This window comes from Monodelphis domestica, chromosome 2, assembly GCF_027887165.1.
Source record: "Monodelphis domestica isolate mMonDom1 chromosome 2, mMonDom1.pri, whole genome shotgun sequence".
Taxonomy (NCBI): Eukaryota; Metazoa; Chordata; class Mammalia; order Didelphimorphia; family Didelphidae; genus Monodelphis; species Monodelphis domestica.
This window is the reverse complement of record NC_077228.1, coordinates 541938500-541957914: the sequence shown is the minus strand read 5'-3', so window position 1 is coordinate 541957914 and position 19415 is coordinate 541938500. Positions and strand designations below refer to the sequence as shown.

The 19415-nt window shown below is 51.6% G+C and overlaps 1 protein-coding gene across 9 annotated transcripts in view; it reads right to left on the bottom strand.

Annotated features, from left to right (window-relative positions):
* Positions 1 to 944: 944 nt before the first annotated feature.
* Positions 945 to 19415, bottom strand: part of LOC100025642 (UDP-glucuronosyltransferase 1-6-like) — a 149803-nt gene continuing 131332 nt past the window's right edge. For 7 of the 9 annotated variants that reach the window (XM_056820141.1, XM_056820140.1, XM_056820142.1 and 4 more), the window contains exons 2-5: positions 6536 to 6667; positions 5477 to 5564; positions 3784 to 4003; positions 945 to 2434 (exon numbers count right to left, since the gene is read on the bottom strand). In XM_056820141.1, coding sequence (XP_056676119.1) covers positions 2137 to 2434; positions 3784 to 4003; positions 5477 to 5564; positions 6536 to 6667 — 738 coding nt within the window. In that variant the 3' untranslated portion in view covers positions 945 to 2136. Of the gene's footprint in view, positions 2435 to 3783; positions 4004 to 5476; positions 5565 to 6535; positions 6668 to 10826; positions 11887 to 17898; positions 18835 to 19415 lie in introns of those variants that run through there. The other 2 variants (XM_056820136.1, XM_016429357.2) reach the window with 2 other exon arrangements.

The following is a 19415-nucleotide window of genomic DNA, read 5'->3' as shown; positions in this document are numbered from 1 at the left end:
TAAGACGAGCGTGGCTTGGTCTGTTGACAGTTTCCCCAGTGTTGAGCCAACCCTGCGTTCTTGGTATAAATCGAACTTGGTCCTAATGCAGAGCCTTGAGGATGGGTTCTGGCAACCTCCCTGTTAGTACTCGATCGAATGCTCGTTGTCTTTCTCCATTTTGATTCTCCCAGCTCGTGGTATTGACACACTAGAAGCAATTGGTTAAGAAAGGCTCTTTTTCACAGAGTTGATGCGCTATTAGAGTGAATTGTTCTTTGAACGTTTACGAATAATAGCTAACACTTATTATAGCACTTGCTCTGTGCCAGTCACTGCTAAGGGTTTTATGATGGGCTCATCGGGTTCTCACAGCAACTCTGTGAGGGAGCTGCTATTATTGTCCCCATTTTACAGACGGGGAAATGGAGGCTGCGAGACGTCCAATGGCAAAGCGTCTGAGGCTCAGGGCTGCAAGAACGGAACCTGGTCTTGCGTGTATTATCGTACATGCTACTAGCCTGACGGCCATTCCGTCTTCGTCACGTGATGATCGTCTGTGAAGACTGGGCTGCTCTCGGCAATGCGCCGATCTGGGTCAGTCCTGAAAGCCTTCTCTGGCAGGGCAAGTGATCCACTGCCAGGGAAAGAACCGTGGGAGTCGTCTTCCCCATCGGGGTGTCTTTGGTGTTACCTGGGGGCTCCGGACACGGACTGCTGTCGCCGTGTTGGGTACTTCTTGGGGGATTTTGGCCAAGAGTCAGGAAGGATGAGGGGAAATGGGCGGGTTGCTCTTTAGGAGGGAGGAAGACCCACACCTGTCGGGGAGGCTGTCGGGGCAGGAAACGGCTTTAGGACTATCATCGCCCCAGAAATACTTGCCGAACCGACCCGTGACTACATGATGATCTAAAGGAGCCGGAATAACACACACAGAAATAAGACCAAGGCTCGCACACACGACCTCCAGGACAAGAATCAGGCTTTATTCATGTCGGGTTTCGAGCAACAGGCTAACTTGTACTTTGCGAAAGGCGCCGCTGAAGGACGGACTAGCCCTAACATTCGCGCAGTGCCGCGCGGCGTCCTTCTGGCCCCGTGTCTGGCCTCATCGATGTTGGCTTGACAATTCGCTGCCAACATTATACCGATGAGCGGCAGCCCAGAGGAGCGGGCGCGTCCACCTCTCGGTGTCTCGAGCCCAGAAACGGTGACTGGAAAAGCCGGCGTGCTCTGCAAAGAAATGGAAACTGGAACCAAAGAGGGCGCGGGGTGGGGGGAGGGAAGCATTCACATTGGGGAGAAATGATTAGCGTCACAATTCATTAGGAGGACAAAGGAAAGAGGAGCTGCAAAGGGCGGCTGGGGACACCCAACTCCTTCAGTTATCCCAAGCGCGGCACTGGAAGCTAGAATCGGGAAGAAGGGGAGGAGCATCAGGTCTGAAGCCACCTTAGGGTTTTCCTATGGGACAAAGGGGAGACGGAGCCAGGAAGCCTGGCTTCTGCTCTAGTGCGGCCGCAAACTAGCCCTGCAACCCCGGGGAAGCTCCTTAAGGCCACAGAATAGGAGGGGTGGAAGGGACCACCGTGGGCATGGGGTCCGACGCGCACCTTAGCCAAACTCCCCTTAATGACCGCCCAGGCAACGGTCATCCAGGGGTGGCTTGGAAAGCCCCGGGTGGGAACCCAGGCTTTGGCTGAGGCAGTCCTAATTGGGAGGAAGACTTTCCTGACCCTGACCTCAGGGATGGGGCGTCACCAGCCCCTCCCAAAGCCCTGCCAAACCGTGAAGGTGCCATGAGGCCCCTCCTCCAAGACTGACTTTCAGTTGGAAGGTGCTCCCTTCACGTGGCTTCGGCTTCCTCAGCTGTAATGTGAAGTGGCTGGACCAAACGGCCATCTTTCGGCTCTAAGTCTCAATGCTCCCACTTTGACAGACAACAGAACAAGATGGAGAATTTGTAAAATAAAAAATGGATTTAAAACTGACTTATATGCGTGAGGGGCCCCCTGGCTATGTGTGCGCTGGTGTGTGTGTGTGTGTGTGTGTGTGTGCGCGTGCGTGTGCGCTGGTGTGGGGGGGTACACTTGAGTGCGTTTGCAGATTCTATGGGGAGAACAAACCCAAATTTCACCCCACTTGTCGAAGCTTGGCTCAATGAGACTTCGGTTTGGTGGATTTCTTGGCTTTTCCTTTTTTGCCGAAGCATTTCCGGAAACAGAACTTGCAGCTTTTCACGATGATTAGCACGACAGTCAGCACGATAGCCAGGAGGAAAGCGATGACGTCCAAGGAATGGTACTGGATCCAGTTGAGGTCGTGGGCAGCAGCACGCAAATGGGGCGCCCCTTTGTGTCTCATCACGAACTCCACCCAGAACACGGCAAGGTTGAGGGGATCGATGGGCCGATCTTTGTGCAGAGCCGAGAGTCGCATGATGTTTTCCTTGTAGCTAAAATGTTCAAAAAGGAGATGAATACCCAAAGCACTCAGTGACAGCGAATTCCCATCTCTCTGGGCTGCTCGAGAGGCAGCCAACCCAGCCTGAGATCAAAAGGTTCTGCTTTTGATGTTTCCTGCTTCTTTCTCGGGTTATTTGAATGGATCCCAGAATGAAGCGTGAGAGGATCATGGGACTGCAGAGCTAGAAGGACTGCAGAGGCCAAGGAATGCATCCGGGCCCTCTAGAACAGCCTCAAGGCATGCTCATTCAGCCTCAGGCTTGGGGGATCTTCTGCAAGGGAGAAGCTGGATGGGTCAATTTTAAGATGAATCAACAGAGGGAAAAAGAAGACACCAACCCAGAAAGGATTAGCCGCAGACAGAGAGTATGGAGAGGAAGAGAGTCCTTCCAGGGCGAGGCTACGGGAAGATGTCTTGGTAAGCCTTACCCCACGGAAGTGAACATGCAGATGAGGACCTCCAACCAAACCCAGACCACAGTGTTCCCACAGAATCTGTGGGCTTAGATCAATTAGGACTGGATTCTGTGGGAGTTGGAGGGGGGGTTCCAGCGAAGTGGGTGGCAGGTCAAGGAGGTGAGGGACTCCCCCCAGGTTTTTCTCTCTTCCTCTCCCCATGAACAACTGCATTGTGATTGGTGGCCTCTGCACACAACAAGCGAGCTTGCTCGCTCTCCCTCTCTCACGACTGTGATGCGGCAATCTGAAAGCTGGAAGAGGTGGACTATCTTCCCTGAGAAAAGCCCAATGTCTGCCCTGAGGACATCAAACACCTGCTCTGCTCTAGGCTGGACGGACTCTATTAGGAGTCTCACACTGGGGTTGGGTCCTTAGTGTGGTGAAAGACACTCCAAGGCAAGCACACAGAGAGGAAGTGGATGAGGGCGGCAGTCGGCCTTGAATATAACCTGCCTGCGAGAAGTGGGCATGATTTAGGCTAGAGAAGGGAAGACTCAGGAGAGACACGAGAGCTGTCTGAGGGATGGTCACACGGAGGACAGCTTAGATTTGTCCTGCCGGGTCCCTGAGGGTGGAAGCAGGAACAGGGGAGGGAGCCTTAGTGAAGTGGATTTCCACTTGCCATCCACAATGGACTTCCTGGTTGGTCATCAAGTCTTTTGTTCTGATGGTTTAAAGCTACAGGTATTGGTTGGGAGGGACGGTTGGCCAAGGAATCATGGGAAAGTGAGAGTAATGCCCCCAAAGGATCCCCCCATGTGCTTGTCATTTACAACAGAACCCCAATGACTGATCTCATTAGGAAATCGCGTCTGCTTTAACAAGGGATACAGTCGCATTAGTGTGTGTGCCTGTAGCGAACGGCAAGCCCATTTCTTACCTCTTATCATTGATAACAGTCTTCAGGGCCTTGCTCAGATCGCTGGACGTCATGTCCAGGACATTCAGGATCACCCCTGCCCCTCTGGACTCCATGCGCTTCGCGTTGTCCATCTGGTCTCCAAACAGAGGCATCAGCACCATTGGCACTCCGTTACAGATCCCTTCATAGATCCCGTGAGAGCCGGCATGCGTGATGAACGCCCTGGCCTTTGGGTGTGCTTAAGAAGGAAGAGAGAAAGAATTCCTCTGTGACTTGGCAATCTACTAACTCAGGCTACAGAGGATTTCACAACGTGAAGCGTTGGGCAGACTATTGGCTCTAGTGGGAAATCGGAGTATTCCTACAAAAGCGCTTCACTGGCGAAGCACAGAAAACCCCAATGGGCTCGGCTCCCGGGACACTGTTGTACGGCTCATTGATTTGTCTCTTTGCGTACTCTAGGGCAGACTTTGCGCCTTGTTGTCCAGTCATTTGGGGTTTTCTTGTCAAAGACACTGCAGTGGTTGGCCATTTCCTTCTCCAACTCATTTGACAGATGAGGAAATGGAGGCAAATAAGGTTAGGTGACTTGCTCAGGGTCACACAGTGAGTAAGCATTTGAGGCCAGATTTGCACCCTGTCTTCAAGCCTAGAGCGCTATCCAGCAGCCTGAGTCTGTAATTCCCAGCCCCAATGGCCACGTCTGGTCAGTATGAAAATGGTTCTGACCTTTGAGACCTGCCTTTGCAGAATCCTCCTTTGGCGACTGTTTAGACCCTCCCACCAGCCCACAGCCCTGCTAGAAGCCCAACGATCTGACTACAACTAGGCTTCCTCCTGGCTGTTTCTCTGGAGGCAATACACCCCCCTCCGTGTCAGCCAGGCCAACGACCTGCCCCGAGTTATGTGGGTGCCACAGCACAGCACGCGGGTTCTGCCGATGACAGATCTGGACCCAGCCCTTGGGCCGCCGACCTCAGCCATCCCAGGGCTCACCGACTCCTGACTGCGACCCTCCAAGGATGGCGCGTTTGTTTGCCCGCTGGAATAGCCCAAGAATCCCGCCGCCCCCAAGGCAGCATTTGCCGCTTCCTCTGTTTGCCAGCTTTCTCCAAGCGTGACTTTGCACGATCACAAGCGCAACGTGCATCGGGCAAAAGTGGGTGCAAATTCCTGCCGGGCTGCTGAACTCTGCCCTTGTGGGAGCCCCCGTGGAACGGCGGTTCTGTGCTGGGTGTTCCGCTCTAGAGCAGGCACGGATAGGCTGGAGAGCGTCCGTCCGGGGAAGGTGACTGGCATGGTGACTAGCCCGGGATCGCACTCTACAGGAATAAGCCCGGACAGGGTGACAGTGGAGGAGAGCTCTCCGGAAATGCGGGGAGGCTGGCTAACCCGGCCTCCCTCCGGAGGCGAAGACGCCCACCCATTCGGCCCTGATGTCAGAAAACCGGCCAGCAGCGACTCTCCCAGGGAGAAATGGAATACTCTGGGAAGTGGCGCGATCTGCTCCAGGGGATGCCTGGGCTAGGCTGGGTGGGACGGGCTGCCCTCGGGGGTCCCTCTGGGGCAGTGCTGAGGAGCCTGAGATCTGTAGGCGGTCCCAGAGTGAGCAGAGGCCGCCACGGGTGCCGCCCACCAGTCCCTCCTCTTAATGCCGCCCTCGCCCTCGCCCTCGCCCTCCCCTCTCCACACACAGACGCACAGCACGTACCGAGCAGGTCGTTCTGGGGGAGCCATTTCACCAGCTTGGTGTTCTTGGCCAGATTGGAGGGTGGCTTTCCGGTGTAGCGCCATAACACCTGGGGGGCAAACAGGCAAGAGCTGAGGAGAGCCGTCGCCGCCACAGCCTGGGGAGCCACGGGCGCTCTCTGTGGACCCGCGGAGGGCCACATGCACCCTTTGCTCCCGGCCTCTCTTCTTAGTGCGGCTCAAGCGCGAGGTTCTGAGGCGAGTCTGTTGGCGCTCTGCTTTGATACGCTGGCCGGGGCGGAGGGGGGGTGGGGGGAGTTGGGAGCGCACTTGGCCGGCCCCTTTGCACCCATCCCAGACTCATTCTAGGAAGCGTCTGTGCCAATAGAAAGAGCATCTTAAACGCACAAGGAAGAAGTACGGTTGCATTTGGAGTCAGCGGGCCTGGGTTCAAGTCCCAGACCTGCCACTTACTAGACTGGTAGCTGAGTGGCCTGGGACAGAGCTCTCTGGGGCTTTCTCCTGTATAAAATGAGAATTCCACACCTGCAATGCTAACCTCCAGGCGGTGACCCCAGAATTTAGTGTCTCTATGGCAACGACAACTGGCCCCTCCTGCCATGATTTGTAAATGGTCCAAAGTATTTTGAAAGTATGCAGAGGTGATTCATGGAACCTCGGCCAGATTTCCAGTCAGCAGAAGGCCATGCTGGCTCTGTTACTACCACCGCCGGGCCAGTCCCTGCCCTCTCTGCGGCTCAGGCTCTTTGTTTATAAAACAAGGGAAGGCAGCCTCAACGCCCTCTAAAGTGCCTTCCAGGTGTCCTCCTCAGATACTTGATCCATGAAACAGACGCCATAATGGCCACCGTCTGTCTGTCCCATTGACCGGCTGTCTTTTAGGCCCTCTCCAGACCGGATTCAGGAAAAACAAATCCCGATAGGAGCTGTTCTTACCGATCTCTCAAAAGCCAAGGAATGGTGACTGGGGAGGGAGGGAGAACCCCCCATCCCAGTAAGGCCAGCTCTGTCGGCTCCGCGCCGGGGATGAGGCCTGCCCTAACGACCCCGGCATCCTTACCGTCTGAGGTATTGTGCCCAAAGCTTCTGCGATTTCCATGGCCTTGGCCATTGGGATTTCGGAGACCATCGAGCCCAGGGAGAAGACCACAACTCCGTGTTCCCCAGAGGCATTCACGTAGGCTTCAAATTCCTAAAAGAAGAGGAAGCATCCAATTTAATGCCCATCATGCAATTGGGGCACAGTACTCCTCCCTGAGCCCAGAAAGAGCCTGGCTCTGAAAAAGAAAAATGGAGGCAATATTTAGAGAGAAAAAAGGTGAGCAGAGAGTCACCCACCCCCCATGACGATAGAACAAACTATTCCTGCCACCCATTTGGATCGTTCTTTGAATACTTCGAAATAAAGATGCCTTACGGTTGCTCTATTTTACACCGCACTCACTTGTTAGGCCCAGAGTCCACAACGAGTCAGGCTCTGGGTTCCAGAGACAAAAACCAAGCAGTCCCCAGCGGTAGGACCCAAATATTAGGGGGCACCCCAATAAGTCTGGGGAGAAAGAGCTACCTCCCAGCAAAGCCAATAGAACCGTCCCATGTAGAAGAGAGATCAGCACACGCTGCTATTGTCCGTGTCAGAAAACGTTCCCCTTGTGAAAGCATGAACTTCCTCGGTTTAAGTCCCAAACAAAGTCCCAAGTGTCCTCAAGTTTTTATGGTGGTGCTTTTGTGGACGTGCACGCCTCCCCGCTGGGCAACAGACAAAAAACCGAGGCACGAGAGCATGATAGACACTGACGTGCCAGGGAAGCACGGCCTCTAAAGAAGAGAGAAGCACAGGAAGATCCGCGTGAACCGATGCAGAGCGAAACAGGAAGAACCGGAAAAGGCCACCCAGCAGGAGTGCAGCCATTGCAGTGGCAGATGAAAGCCCAGCAGCCCTCTTCGGGGACAGATGCTGTCACGTGAAAAAGAAAGGGGCCAGCTTGTTCTGAAGGAAAAGAGGCCGAGCTTTCAAATGCTTGATCTGACTGCCAAGCTAAGCAGGAGCAGCCCAGGGGCTAGACGGCTATCCTGCTCTTTCAGGTTGTCCTTGGAAATACTACCTAGTAGGGAGAACTAGAGATGGGGAGTGGCAGAGGCTCCCCCCCCCACCTTTGGGAGAGGCCCACCCTCATAGAGCTTTCAAGGGCTGACAGAAAACAGGGGGCACCCCATGAAATCCTGTGAAAAGTGGGCAAGAGCTTTGCAGGAAGAGGAGGCAAACATACCGCAACGGGGTTGGTTTACTTTGCAGTTGATCTTAGACTCACGATGCCGGGAATGACAAGCCCCCTTGGGTAGGGGAAGAAGTCAGTCTCAGAAGTCCAATGACTTGTTGGAAGCTCCTTAGCTAGTGAGTGAATGAAGGCCAGTCCTGCTCTGTGGAGATGCCCCCTGAGTGCCGTGCCCGGGTCTGGGCCCTCCACTCAGAAGGGAGGACGGTATGCCAGAGCACGCCAATGCCCAGGATGACAGGGCACATGGAAGTGAAGGCGGGCGTGGCTGTCAGCAGACACTGAAAGCTGAGGGATTCCTCTTGTTCTGATTGCCCCAAGAAGCTACGCTCAATGGAGAAGGTCTCACTAGGTGCTCCTTCTGTGCTGGGCACCATGTTGGGTTCCAGGATGCAAAACCGTCTCTAGCCCAAGGAGCCAGGATTCTGTGTAAACCTTAAAATTTCTTAGACTTATGAATGTTGGAAATTTCACCATTGGAAAATTTCACACTGGAAAAAATTCCCTACTGATAGTAAGAAACTCTATTGGAATGTGAAACCCCTTGGCATGGGAGGATCCTTCTCCTCCCTACCTAAGACTACTTTAGGACAGAAACCTTTTGCTGAACAATGGAAAGGGCTTTGACCTATGCTTAAGCATAGAACAGGAAGTTCTTTGAGTCATGATTGATTTTAGAATTGATACAATAGAGATACTTGGAATGACAGAACCAGGTCTTGGAAAATACAATCTCCACCCTACTTAGAGTAACAGGATTTAGGAAGGGCTGCAGCAAAGATCAAGATTTAATTATTTGAGAATATGACCTTCAACAGACATGTGCAAAGGGGACAGACCTCTGGGCGGTCCTGGGTTAAGCTAGAGCCACCATTGGCACAGGGGAGACATCGACAGTGATTGGTAGATGTGAGAACTGAGGGGAGGGAACTTAGATGGTTTCCTTAAAGATAGCAGGGTCTGAGGAGAGGAGGAGGAGGTTTTGCTCTGAGCGAGGTGGATCTGAAGGAGGTCGAGAGGTTTTGCTCTGAGAAGTTTTGCTCTGAAGGAGGCTGGAGGTGGAGGCCCCTGAGACTGTTTCTCCATTTTGGTCATGTGAGTGATAGGGACTTATCTCTTTTCTTTGCCTCAGCTATCTAAGGGCTTGGGCCTTTTGGCCCAGCCTAAACAGAGGGGGTATTTAAGCCCTATTCCCTTCTCTCCCCTTTCTCTCTCTCTCTCTCTCTCTCTCTCTCTCTCTCTCTCTCTCTCTCTCTCTCTCTCTCTCTCTCTTTCTCTCTAATCCCTTTCTTCCTCCTGTTTGTAATTAAACTCCATAAAAGGTTGACTGCTGACTTGAGTTTTCATTTAGGAATTACATAGCTGAATTCCTTGGCAACCTTAAATTAATATATATCAATCTTTTAAAGTGATTTCCTTGTCACATCTGCCAGCAAAGGACCAAGCGAGGACCAACGAGAAGTCAGCAGGGAAGCAAGTTTGATCTCAATCTAAGAAGAAACTCCCCAAACGCACTGGCATCCCCGCTCAGGGCAAGCTTTCTGTCACAGAGGCCTGCAAGAAGAGCCTGGACAGGCACTGACCTCACGGACTCTGGATCTACAGGGGGGGAAGGAACCTCTAAGGCCAGCCCCTCCCATCCCCTTATTTTGTATGTGAGGACCCCGGGTGGGATCCAGGGAGAGAAAGCAACTTGCTCAGGCTCACACGGGAGATGGGAGACAGGATTAAATATTAGGCAGGGGTCGGGCCGGAGGGCATCTGAGTTTCCTTTCACAGCCACGACCAGGACCCAAAGTCCGGCTCTCTGTCTGCTCACTCCAGCTTGTCTGGTCGCCTTTCCCACAGAGCTCCACATCTTTTAGAGAGGACCTCGGGGACAGCCGCTCCCTCCGAAACGCAAAGCTGCTCAAATAAGCCCAAAGAAGAGGAGCACAAGAGACACAGCAATGGGTGGAACTTGGGGGCCTCTCTGGGGACACAGAGGGTCCCCTGCCTGAGCAGGGCTCTCTGGGGGTTCCTGCGGTGCCTAGACTTGCACTGACTTGCCACAGCTGTAGTGAGTGTGTGCGGTGAGCTAACAGAAAGAAAGCATCCTGCAGTGTGGAAGCGACAAAAATGTGGGCTCTTCTCATTCCTAGTTGATAAAGGACAATTTATGCAGGGCTGCCTGGGGGGGGGGGAGGGAATGAGCACCAGGGATGGAAATAGGAGCAGGAGGAAGCTAGGGGAGGAGCTGACATTCCCAAGAGCACCCAAAGGGGAGGCGACGCTTTCTCCCATCGTCTTCATCCCCATCAGGCAGATCGGTAGTGGGGGGACACCACTGGCCCCGAGCTCGAGCTTGGATCTAGCCTCTGATGCTTACAAGGTCCATGGCCCTGGGCAAACGCCTGAGCCTCCGTCTCCCTCAGTTTCCCCACCTGTAAAATGGGGATCATAATAGTGTCTAATAGCCGAGTTACTGTTAGGATAAAATAAGATGTTGGTAAAGGCTTTGGGAAATCTTCAAAAGCTGCATAAATGCCAGTTATTGTTGTTATTATTATTGTATTTCCTTTGCCACCAGCTCTACCAAGAAGCCATGCAGTGCTATAGAAACCCGAGCATGGGAGTTGTTGGCAAAAGGCCTGGATTCGAACCTTCCACCTACCAGCTTTGTCACCGGTAAGTTACTAACTTATCTGAACTTCAGAGTCCTCATAGCGACTACTACCACTACCACTACCACCACCACCACCACCACCACCACCACCACCACCACCACCACCACCACCACTACTACTACTACTACTACTACTACTACCACCACCACCACCACCACTACTACTACTACCACCACCACCATTACTACTACTGCCACTACTGCCACTACTAGGGAAGCCCTGGGTTCAAATTCTCGCTCTGCCCATCAACCCTTGCAGAGGTTAGCTGGCCTGGCCCACGTCCAATGGTCTTACGTGGTAACCCCTCCCTGCTTCCTCCTCCAGAGCTGAGCTCTCACAGGAGCCCTTCCATAAGCCCGGTAATATCCTTGCGCTCCGCCCCGGCAGGGCGGGGCTGGCCGGTACTCACGCCAGACAAGGGCTTTTGATCGGCGCAGTTGATGCCGCCGATGAAGACCATGTTGGGCATGACGGGGCTGGGATACTCCTTTACGAAGTCCTTCCTCAGCAGCCAGACGGATCCGTAGCTCAGGAGGTCCTGGACGCTCACGTCCTCGCCCAGCACTTCGGAGGCCAGCCGGGCGTAGGGGCCGTACACAAAGTCGCAGAGGAAGGGCTCGGCCGCGGACAGGAGCACGTTTTTCACTCTCTGGAGGAACGTCATGTGGTCGGTGTTCTTCGAGAAGCCCCGGGGCACGTAGGAGGGCGGGCTGGGGCACTGCGTGCTCTGGGCGTCCAGCATGCACGGCAGCGCCTGTAAAAAGTAGACGGCGGGAAGCGAGAGCGACCTGGCCACGATGACGCCGCAGGGCAGGAAGGGGTCTGTGAGGACCGCGTCAAAGTGGGCGTCGGCCAGCCGGGCCATGAGCGCCGAGTTGTGGAGCAGGTGGGCGCAGGAGGACAGGAACAGGGCCGTGTTGTTCCGGACTCTCTCTTTGGTCTTGAAGAAGTTCTCGAGCGGCGACACTTTCTCAAAGACGCCGTAGTTCATCTCGCGGAAGCGGGCCTGCAGCTCCTCCAGCCGGAAGGGCACCGGGTAGGGCGTGAGGGTGTAGAAGGCTGCCTCTGCGATGTGGACCGTCGCTGCGGGGGCGACCACCTCCACCTGGTGGCCCCTTCGGTGCATCTCCCGCAGGACGCCGTGCATGCTGAGCCAGTGGCTGCCATCCTGGGGGAGCACCAAGAGCTTGCCCGCCTCTGCCCACAGCACGCAGCACGCCCAGAGCAGCAGGGCACGCTCCAACTGCAGTCCTGCCGCCATCTCTCCCCTCTGGGGCTTTGTTAGCCTCCCTTTGCGCAGACCGAGAGAAACTGCTCCCAGTTAATCTTTAATCAGGAAGCCCCGAGAACAAGAGCTTCCCGAGGCAAAAGTTAAAGAGTACCGGAGGGGGCGGAGAGGCCGGAGTTACTGGGCCAAAAGGGCTCCCTGGAGATTCCCAGCTAGGAGACGCTGCTTCTGCCATTGGTGACTCCCACAGAACTCCCTCCAGCAGGGAGGATCAAGGCTCCCCCCCTTGGAGAGATGCCTGGCCAGGCTCGCCCAGGAATCTGCCTGACAGCACCCAGAGAGCCGCAGAGTCCCAATCCAAGTCTGTCCCAGGAACTCAGAGCTGAAATTGTACATAAACAAGCCCTAAGGGGGAAGTGTTCGTGTCTGTCTGTCTGTCTTTGTGGGACTGCTTATCTCAAGGGATTGGCATGACAGTGCCTCCACGTTGTCTCGCTTGCACAGAATGTGAGCTCTATAAGGGCAGGGACTATTAGGGGATTTTTTGGCCTTTCTTCGTGCCAAGTCCCGTGCCTGGCATATACTAAGTGCTTAATAAATGCTAATTGACTGATCGGAGAAGTGAGTGTCTAGAGAGGTATATATGAGGGCACATTTGGATGAGAATATCCTAAATAGGGTAAAGAACAACAATAGGACGAATTGATCTAATGAACACAATCGGGAAGCCTTTGAAAGGCAGGGAGAACTGTCCTGGGCTGGCTCATCCATCATTCTGGAAGATGGGCATCAGTGATATGCAGATATTAGACAGTAGAGGGCCGAAAGGCCACAGCAATAGCGAAGCCCTCACCCATTTGCCTTCAGTTTCTCCTTTTTAAGAAGACAAAGGCTGAGGGCTGTCTGCATTTTTCTCCTATGGGAACCAGCTTTCTATGTTTGCCCTGGGAGGATTATAGACTTTAGAAAGCCTTCATGGGTCCCTAACTGGCTGAAGAAGAGCATCATGGTCATGATGACAGTGGAAGACAGAAGAATCCCCTGATGAGGCTCCCTAAGAGGATGAGAAGGCAGGATGGAGCAGTGGAGAGAGCACTGACTGTGGAGTCAGAAACCTTGAATTTGAGTCTAAACAATGCTGTCTACTGCTGGTGTGACTTTGGGCTAGCTTCCTGGGAGGCTCATCTTCACATCTATGAAATGAAGTCATTGGATAACATGGCCTCTTCGGTCCCTTCCCGCTCTAGATCTGTGATCACTGAGCCTAGGATCATTAAACTGAAGCCAGATGCTTGCCAGAGGTCGTGCTCTTTGTCGGTTTCATCCCTCCACTGGAGATTTGGAATGGAAGAGAGAACACAGGAGCTGACATCTTTGGGGCATCCATATACTCCAGCATGAACATATTACATGTAGAATCCTGGAAGTAAGCTGATTGTGAGGCTACAATGAGATCATGCACATGAAAGTTCTTAGAAACTGCATTGTGCTGCACAAATGGCATCTATTTGGCTTCAGCTTGGGCTACTCATTCTTCTAGAATCCATGGAGTTTCACTGGTATGAGCATTTCCTCCACCAACGCAGATTACAACCTTAAAAGGTGGTCTTTAAGAATGGCCGTGGCCACATAATTCATCATCTTGTAAAATGGGTGATGAGTCTCTCTGAACTTAGCTGGGCTGATGCTCTGATGGGTCTAAGTTGGACCCTCTCGCCAGAGCTTATTGTCCATTGGAATGCTCCTGGAGAGTCTCGGGCCATCTTTTTGCCAAGCAAAGGCATTTCAAAGGGGGACACCAGAGGATCATAATTCTAAAGAAAATAAAGGCTCTAGTGGTCAGCCCAAACTCCTCTCATTACATAGAAGGAAACAGCCCTCAAGATGGAAAGCGAGTTGCCCGAGATCGCTCAGGTGGTAAGATGGCAGAACTGGCAGTAGAGGGAGGTCATGCTATGTGAATATGGGGTTTAAACCACTGGGCTTCTCCACACTATCTCATCTTTCCCTCACACACACCCCAGATGGCAATTATACAGAGTTTAAAGCTTCCCCATTTACAGAGAACAAAACCAATTTGCAGCTTTCCCCCCCTCAGTCAAATTCCCAGAAGCAGTGCAGCAAATATGTCTTGTGAAGAAAAGAAAAATAAGGTCTCCTGTCCTAAAGGTGCAAATGGAGCCTTTGAGCTCCGACATCACAGAACGGCCAGGTAAACATAGGCAAGTGGTCTAAAGTCCAATGGCATAGAATTCCCCTGCAACTTTCATAGGGCAAAGACCTTGTGCACATACTTTTATCCATGTTCTTGTTACTTTACCGCCCATTTCCCAACCTCCTTTCTGACCCTGACCTCAGAGCCACAGATTAGGGAAAGAAGCACAGGCAAATGTTCCTCTGGCAAGCTTATGTAAGGGCCTGTCCTTGGGGGAAGGACCATATTGCTTACTGCAAGCGAGAGAAGACATACGTAATAGAAGCTGCTAAAATAAGCTTGAGAGGAGCCATAGTCTCTCAGAAAAAATGATCAGGGCATACATTATTCTGAGGAGCCCAGGGGGGATCGGCCGGCCGGCCCCCAAAGCAAATGTGCTGAGAGGGGCATAAAAGGAACCCTGCAGCAATGGAGAAGGAGGTAGTTTTCATGTCTATCCAATAAAGGGAGGTTGGGTACAATTACGCACACCCACCCACAAAGGCTTCATCAATAAACTCAAAAGGTGAATGCAGGATAGTGACAAAGGGGATGGGAAAAGGTCTGGGGGAGGGCATGAGAAATAAAGGAATAAGCCCTAAGTAAAAGAACCTTGAATACGGGAAGGAGGAAGGTGAAGGAAATATTAAAGGAAAAGGAGGAAAGAGGAAAAACCTGGGATCCCAGTGAGGTAAGGACAAGAGGGGAGTTACAACAGAGAGGAAACAGGCTTTTCGCTTCCAAGAGCACAAACTGTCAGGCAACCTCCCTTTTCCCGGCCATCTTTCTATTTGTAAAGAGAGAGGTAGGAGCAGAAAAAGATTTTAAAAAATCAGGATGGAGGGAAGCACTCAATTAGATCAGCGGAGCAGGCTAAGCATAGTACGTATAGAATCAAACAGATGTTGTAACGTAGGGTTGGATAAACCCAAAGACTCCAGTTATACTAGATGACAAGAACTGTTGGGAAAACTGTATAGCAATCTGGTAGAAATTAGGTTGAGGGCAGGAGCTCACAGCATCCACCAACATGTCTGAAAGGATACATGATCTAGCTAGGAAAGGTCATAGTATAAGAAAATGAGAGAAGCAAGGAAGAATTATCGTTGAGATTCATGGCGAAAGAAAGACTTCATGATGAAACAGGTGTTAGAGAAGGCCATAGAAGATGAAACGCACAGTTTAGATTATATAAACCCACATATTTTCCACCAACAAACCCAATATGGAAAAATGATAACGAAAGAGGTAACAGAAAAAAAAATCTTTGCAACAGGTTTTTCTGAAAAAGGCATCAAATCAAAGCTATTCAAATACATAAGTATAAAAGCCATTCCCCCAAAGATAAAGAATCCGAGAATATGAACAGGGAGAAACCTAAGCAATCAACAATCATCTGAAGTCAGGAAGAGCAAAAAGAGAGGAAGGAAACTATAGACCAATCTCATTAAAGAATATAGATGCAAAAATATTTAAAAAATATTAACAAGGAGACTATAGCCATGTATCACCATGATCGTTCACCATGACCACGTGGGATTTATACCAGGAATGTGGAGCTGGTTAGGAAAACCATCAGCATAATTGACTATCAAAAACTAAATGAACAGAAATAACATGATTGTTTCAGTAGATACAGAAAAAGCCTTTGACAAAACAGAACCCCCATTCTTAACACCAGAATGCATAAGAATAAATGGGTCATTCCTTAAAATGTTAAGTAGTATCTATCTAAAATCAGCAAGTATCCTCTGCAGGGGGGATAAGTTAGAAGCCTTCCTGATAAGATTAGGGGTGAATGAAGCCTTTGCTGACTCCAAAAGCCTAGAGAGATTACTACTCCTTTCTAAGGCTTGGTTTGCCGATTTGTAAAATACCAATGATTGTACTGGGTGACCTACTTGGGACTATTGCAATAACCAAGTGAGATAATAAGCGGGAGCGCTCTGAAGAGGACAAAGCACGGCATAAATGTGAAATGCTATTGAAGAAAATGGTAACAAATAATCCAACGACTATGTTCAAGATCAAACTGGCATATGACATGCTATGCTGGAATCCAGTGGTACCCAGAGGCATCTCAGCTTCTGCTTCCATCCCTTTGTTCAGGGTGCCCTCTATGCCTGGATGTCTTTCTCTCTTCCTCTTCTCTTCTTGGGCTGCTCTATTGAAGACTCAGCTCAATTTCTACCTTACTGGATTTGCCCAGTTCATTCTTAGCGCCACATCTCCTCATTGAAAATTATCCTAAATACATTTTTTTCTGTTAGCATCCTCTCCCAAAGTCTACGCTGTGAGTGTCAAATCATGCATGCTCATGTACCGTAAAGAGAAGATGACATAGTGATACGACCCAAGTGTCTCCTACCCTTCACATCTGCTCATGTGAACATTTTTGCCTTCTTGGTCAGAAACAGGTCCCATTTATAAGTCACTGTGTCAGAGGAAGACTTGAACCCTCATCTTCCTGATTCCAAGGCCAGCTTTTGATCAACTCTACAACGCCATCTCTAGGTCTTCTACATAGCAATTTCTTAAGAAGTGTTTGCTGAACTGAATCGCCATTGCAATTGAAGCATAAATCATTATATTTTCCCCAACACCCACATGCTCCTTTCCTCCAAACTCTCCCACTCTTGTTGATGGCAGCGTGGCCTTCCAGCCACCGAGATTCACAAGCTTGGATTGAGTCTTTCCTCTTCTCCAACCCCAACATCTAGTCATTTCTCAGGTCTGGCTGAGTCTTCGGATTATTCATCATATCTCTCCTCTCCTCTCCTCTCCTCTCCTCTCCTCTCCTCTCCTCTCCTCTCCTCTCCTCTCCTCTCCTCTCCTCTCCTCTCCTCTCCTCTCCTCTCCTCTCCTCTCCTCTCCTCTCTTCTCCTCTCCTTTCCTCTCCTCCCCTCTCCCAGACCCTCCAACCTAGTCAAGCCTCCTAATCAGCTGTAGTCCATGCCTTCTTGCCCTTTTTCATTCAGTGTGACTGAGCAAAGCATTTATTGTTCAGTCGCTACTGTGTTCAACCTATGGAATTGCATGGTGGGAGTTAAGATGGTGGAGTCAAACGCTCCAGCATGGCCAGATCCTTGAAGCACACAAAAAGGGGAAATAAATGGCTTCGAAACAAAGAAAAGCACTGAAGTAATAAGAGAGAGTAGCTTAAGAAGTGTGCCATGTGGAACTGACAGAACGATGCATCTGCAGAGTGCGGAGCAAAATGGCGGGGGAAGAACAGCTCCAGCCATGAGACAAGGGAACCTGCAGCAGGAGGAGCAGAACCTGACTTGACAAGACAGCTGAAAGCTTCCCCAGGAAAAGCCAGGTGGGACCCAAAGGCAGCTGGGCCTACCCTGAGCACCAGAGAAGGCTACACTGCGAGCTTCCTACACCCCAGCAGCAGAACAGAGCCTCAATAGATAGACGAAGGAACGAGGGTAAAAAAATAACTATGATACACCAGGCCAAGTTCCGAAGGTTATAGACAGACACAGAAAGAGTTCGTACCCTCCAGAAGCTCCCACCCTACTGGGAAATGCACTGGGAAGGCACATGAGTATGCACAAGAAGGGAGTCTGAGGATTCTGGATTCCAGGTAAAGAGATCAATGCTTGTGCCTGGTGACCTGCCGGGGCCATTGCAACAACCGATGAGGTAAGAAGAGGGAAAGCCGGACACAACGTGGAGTGACATTGAAGAAATGGCACCAAGGAGTCCGATGACGGGACTCAAGGTCTAAGTGGTACATGCCGTCCTAGGCTGGCACGTCGCGGCACTCACAGGCATCTCATCTTCTGCTCCCCTCCCTCCATGCCTGGACTTCTGTCTTCCCCCACACTGCCTGCTCAGCTTCTACCTCCCTGGACTCCCCCAGTCCATGCTCAGTGCCACCCCCTCAGCACCCCCTCACTGACAATGAGACCTTATTTATTTTTTCCTCTAGGTGTCCTGTGCTCACACGCCGGGTCTGCTGAGAAGGTCCAAGCTCCGAGAGGTCCGAGCACGTGCCTGACTGATGGAGAGGTGCAAAAGGAAGGGGGGCTGTTGGGCTTCGCTACCTACCTGAGACAATGGCTTTCTATGAACACAATTTACGCCCCCGATGAAAACCATGTTTGGCATGACGGGCCTGGCGTACTCTTTCACCCAGTCACTTTTCAGTAGCCAGACGGAGCCATAGCTCAGAAGATCCACCGTGGTCACCTGGGTCTTGAGGAGGGCAGAGGCAAGTTGCTCATATGGAGAATAGACAAAGTCACAGAGAAAGAACTCGGCCATGGTGAGCAGCATGTTTTTCACGCGCTGCCCCCACGTCATCTGGTCTGTGTTACCAGAGAAGCTCCGAGGGATGTAAGAGGAGGGGTTGGGGCACTTGGTGCTGACCAGATCAAGACTACACGGCATTCCGTGAACGATGTAGACCGCAGGAAGGGAGAGGTACCTGGCCACGATTGACCCACAGGGAAGGAACGGGCTAGTGAAGACCACGTCAAAGTTCCTTTCTTCAAGATGGGCCATCAACTCCTTATTATAGACCAGGTGGGAGCAGGCAGTAAAAAGCAAAGTAGAGCTGTTTTTCATCTTCTCTATTGTTCTAAAAAAATTCTCCCAGACTGTGAACTTCGTGAAGACTTCGCTTGTAATCCACCGAAAGCTGGCCTCCATGTCCTCCTTCTGGTAGGGCACGGGATACCGCAGGAGCTCGTAAAAGGTGGCTTCTTGGATGAGAGCAGTCACTTCAGGAGCAATGACGACAAGTTCATGTCCTCTGGCGTGCAGCTCCCGAAGGATCCCACGCATACTGAGCCAGTGGCTGCCGTCCAATGGAATCACCAGCAGCTTCCCCCCCTCTCCACGGCCCAAGCAAGTCACCCAAAGAAGGAGTCCTAGGGCAAGGGAACACTGTGCAGTAAGTGTGCCGGTCATCTCTCCCTCAAGCTAATCTGCCACAAGCTGCTTCTCTCCGGACCGAAGACCTCTGCTCACTTCCTTCCAATGATATGCCAATTAATCGACATAACGAGTTAATATTTAATCCCGCCCCACGATTGCACTCTCGACGAAGGGAAAACTATAAAGAACAAAGCATTGACTTTCAACAGCTAAACAATGGTAGGGGATCGGGGATTGCAAATGCCCTCCCATGTCAAGGTAGTAACATACGGCAGGCAGGTTATGCCATGACTTTCCATTCCCAAGTTGCCAACGATGATGCCGATGTATGCCTTTATCCATGCAGGTATTCTTCTCCAGTGACCGGAATCACAGCACCTTCAGACCTCGTGGCAAGCTCTTTTGCCAGCTGGTTCCCAGAGTACTGGAGAGGGGCAGCCTTTTGTGGCGATCATCCAGCAATCTGTCAAAATCTGCTTAGCCCCAGGCTGCTCATGGGATGTCAGCTCACTGGAGATGCCCCGCGGCTCTCTGGAGTTGGAATCAAAATTAAGGGGGGGGGGGGTTGGCTGATAGGAGCCCTTTGTGTAAGGCCAAGGGGGAGAAAGAGAAACTGGGAAATCAGGTCTAAAGAGCCCAGAATGAGCTGCAGGATCCTCCGATTAGACGTGGGTCCAAAAGGGACG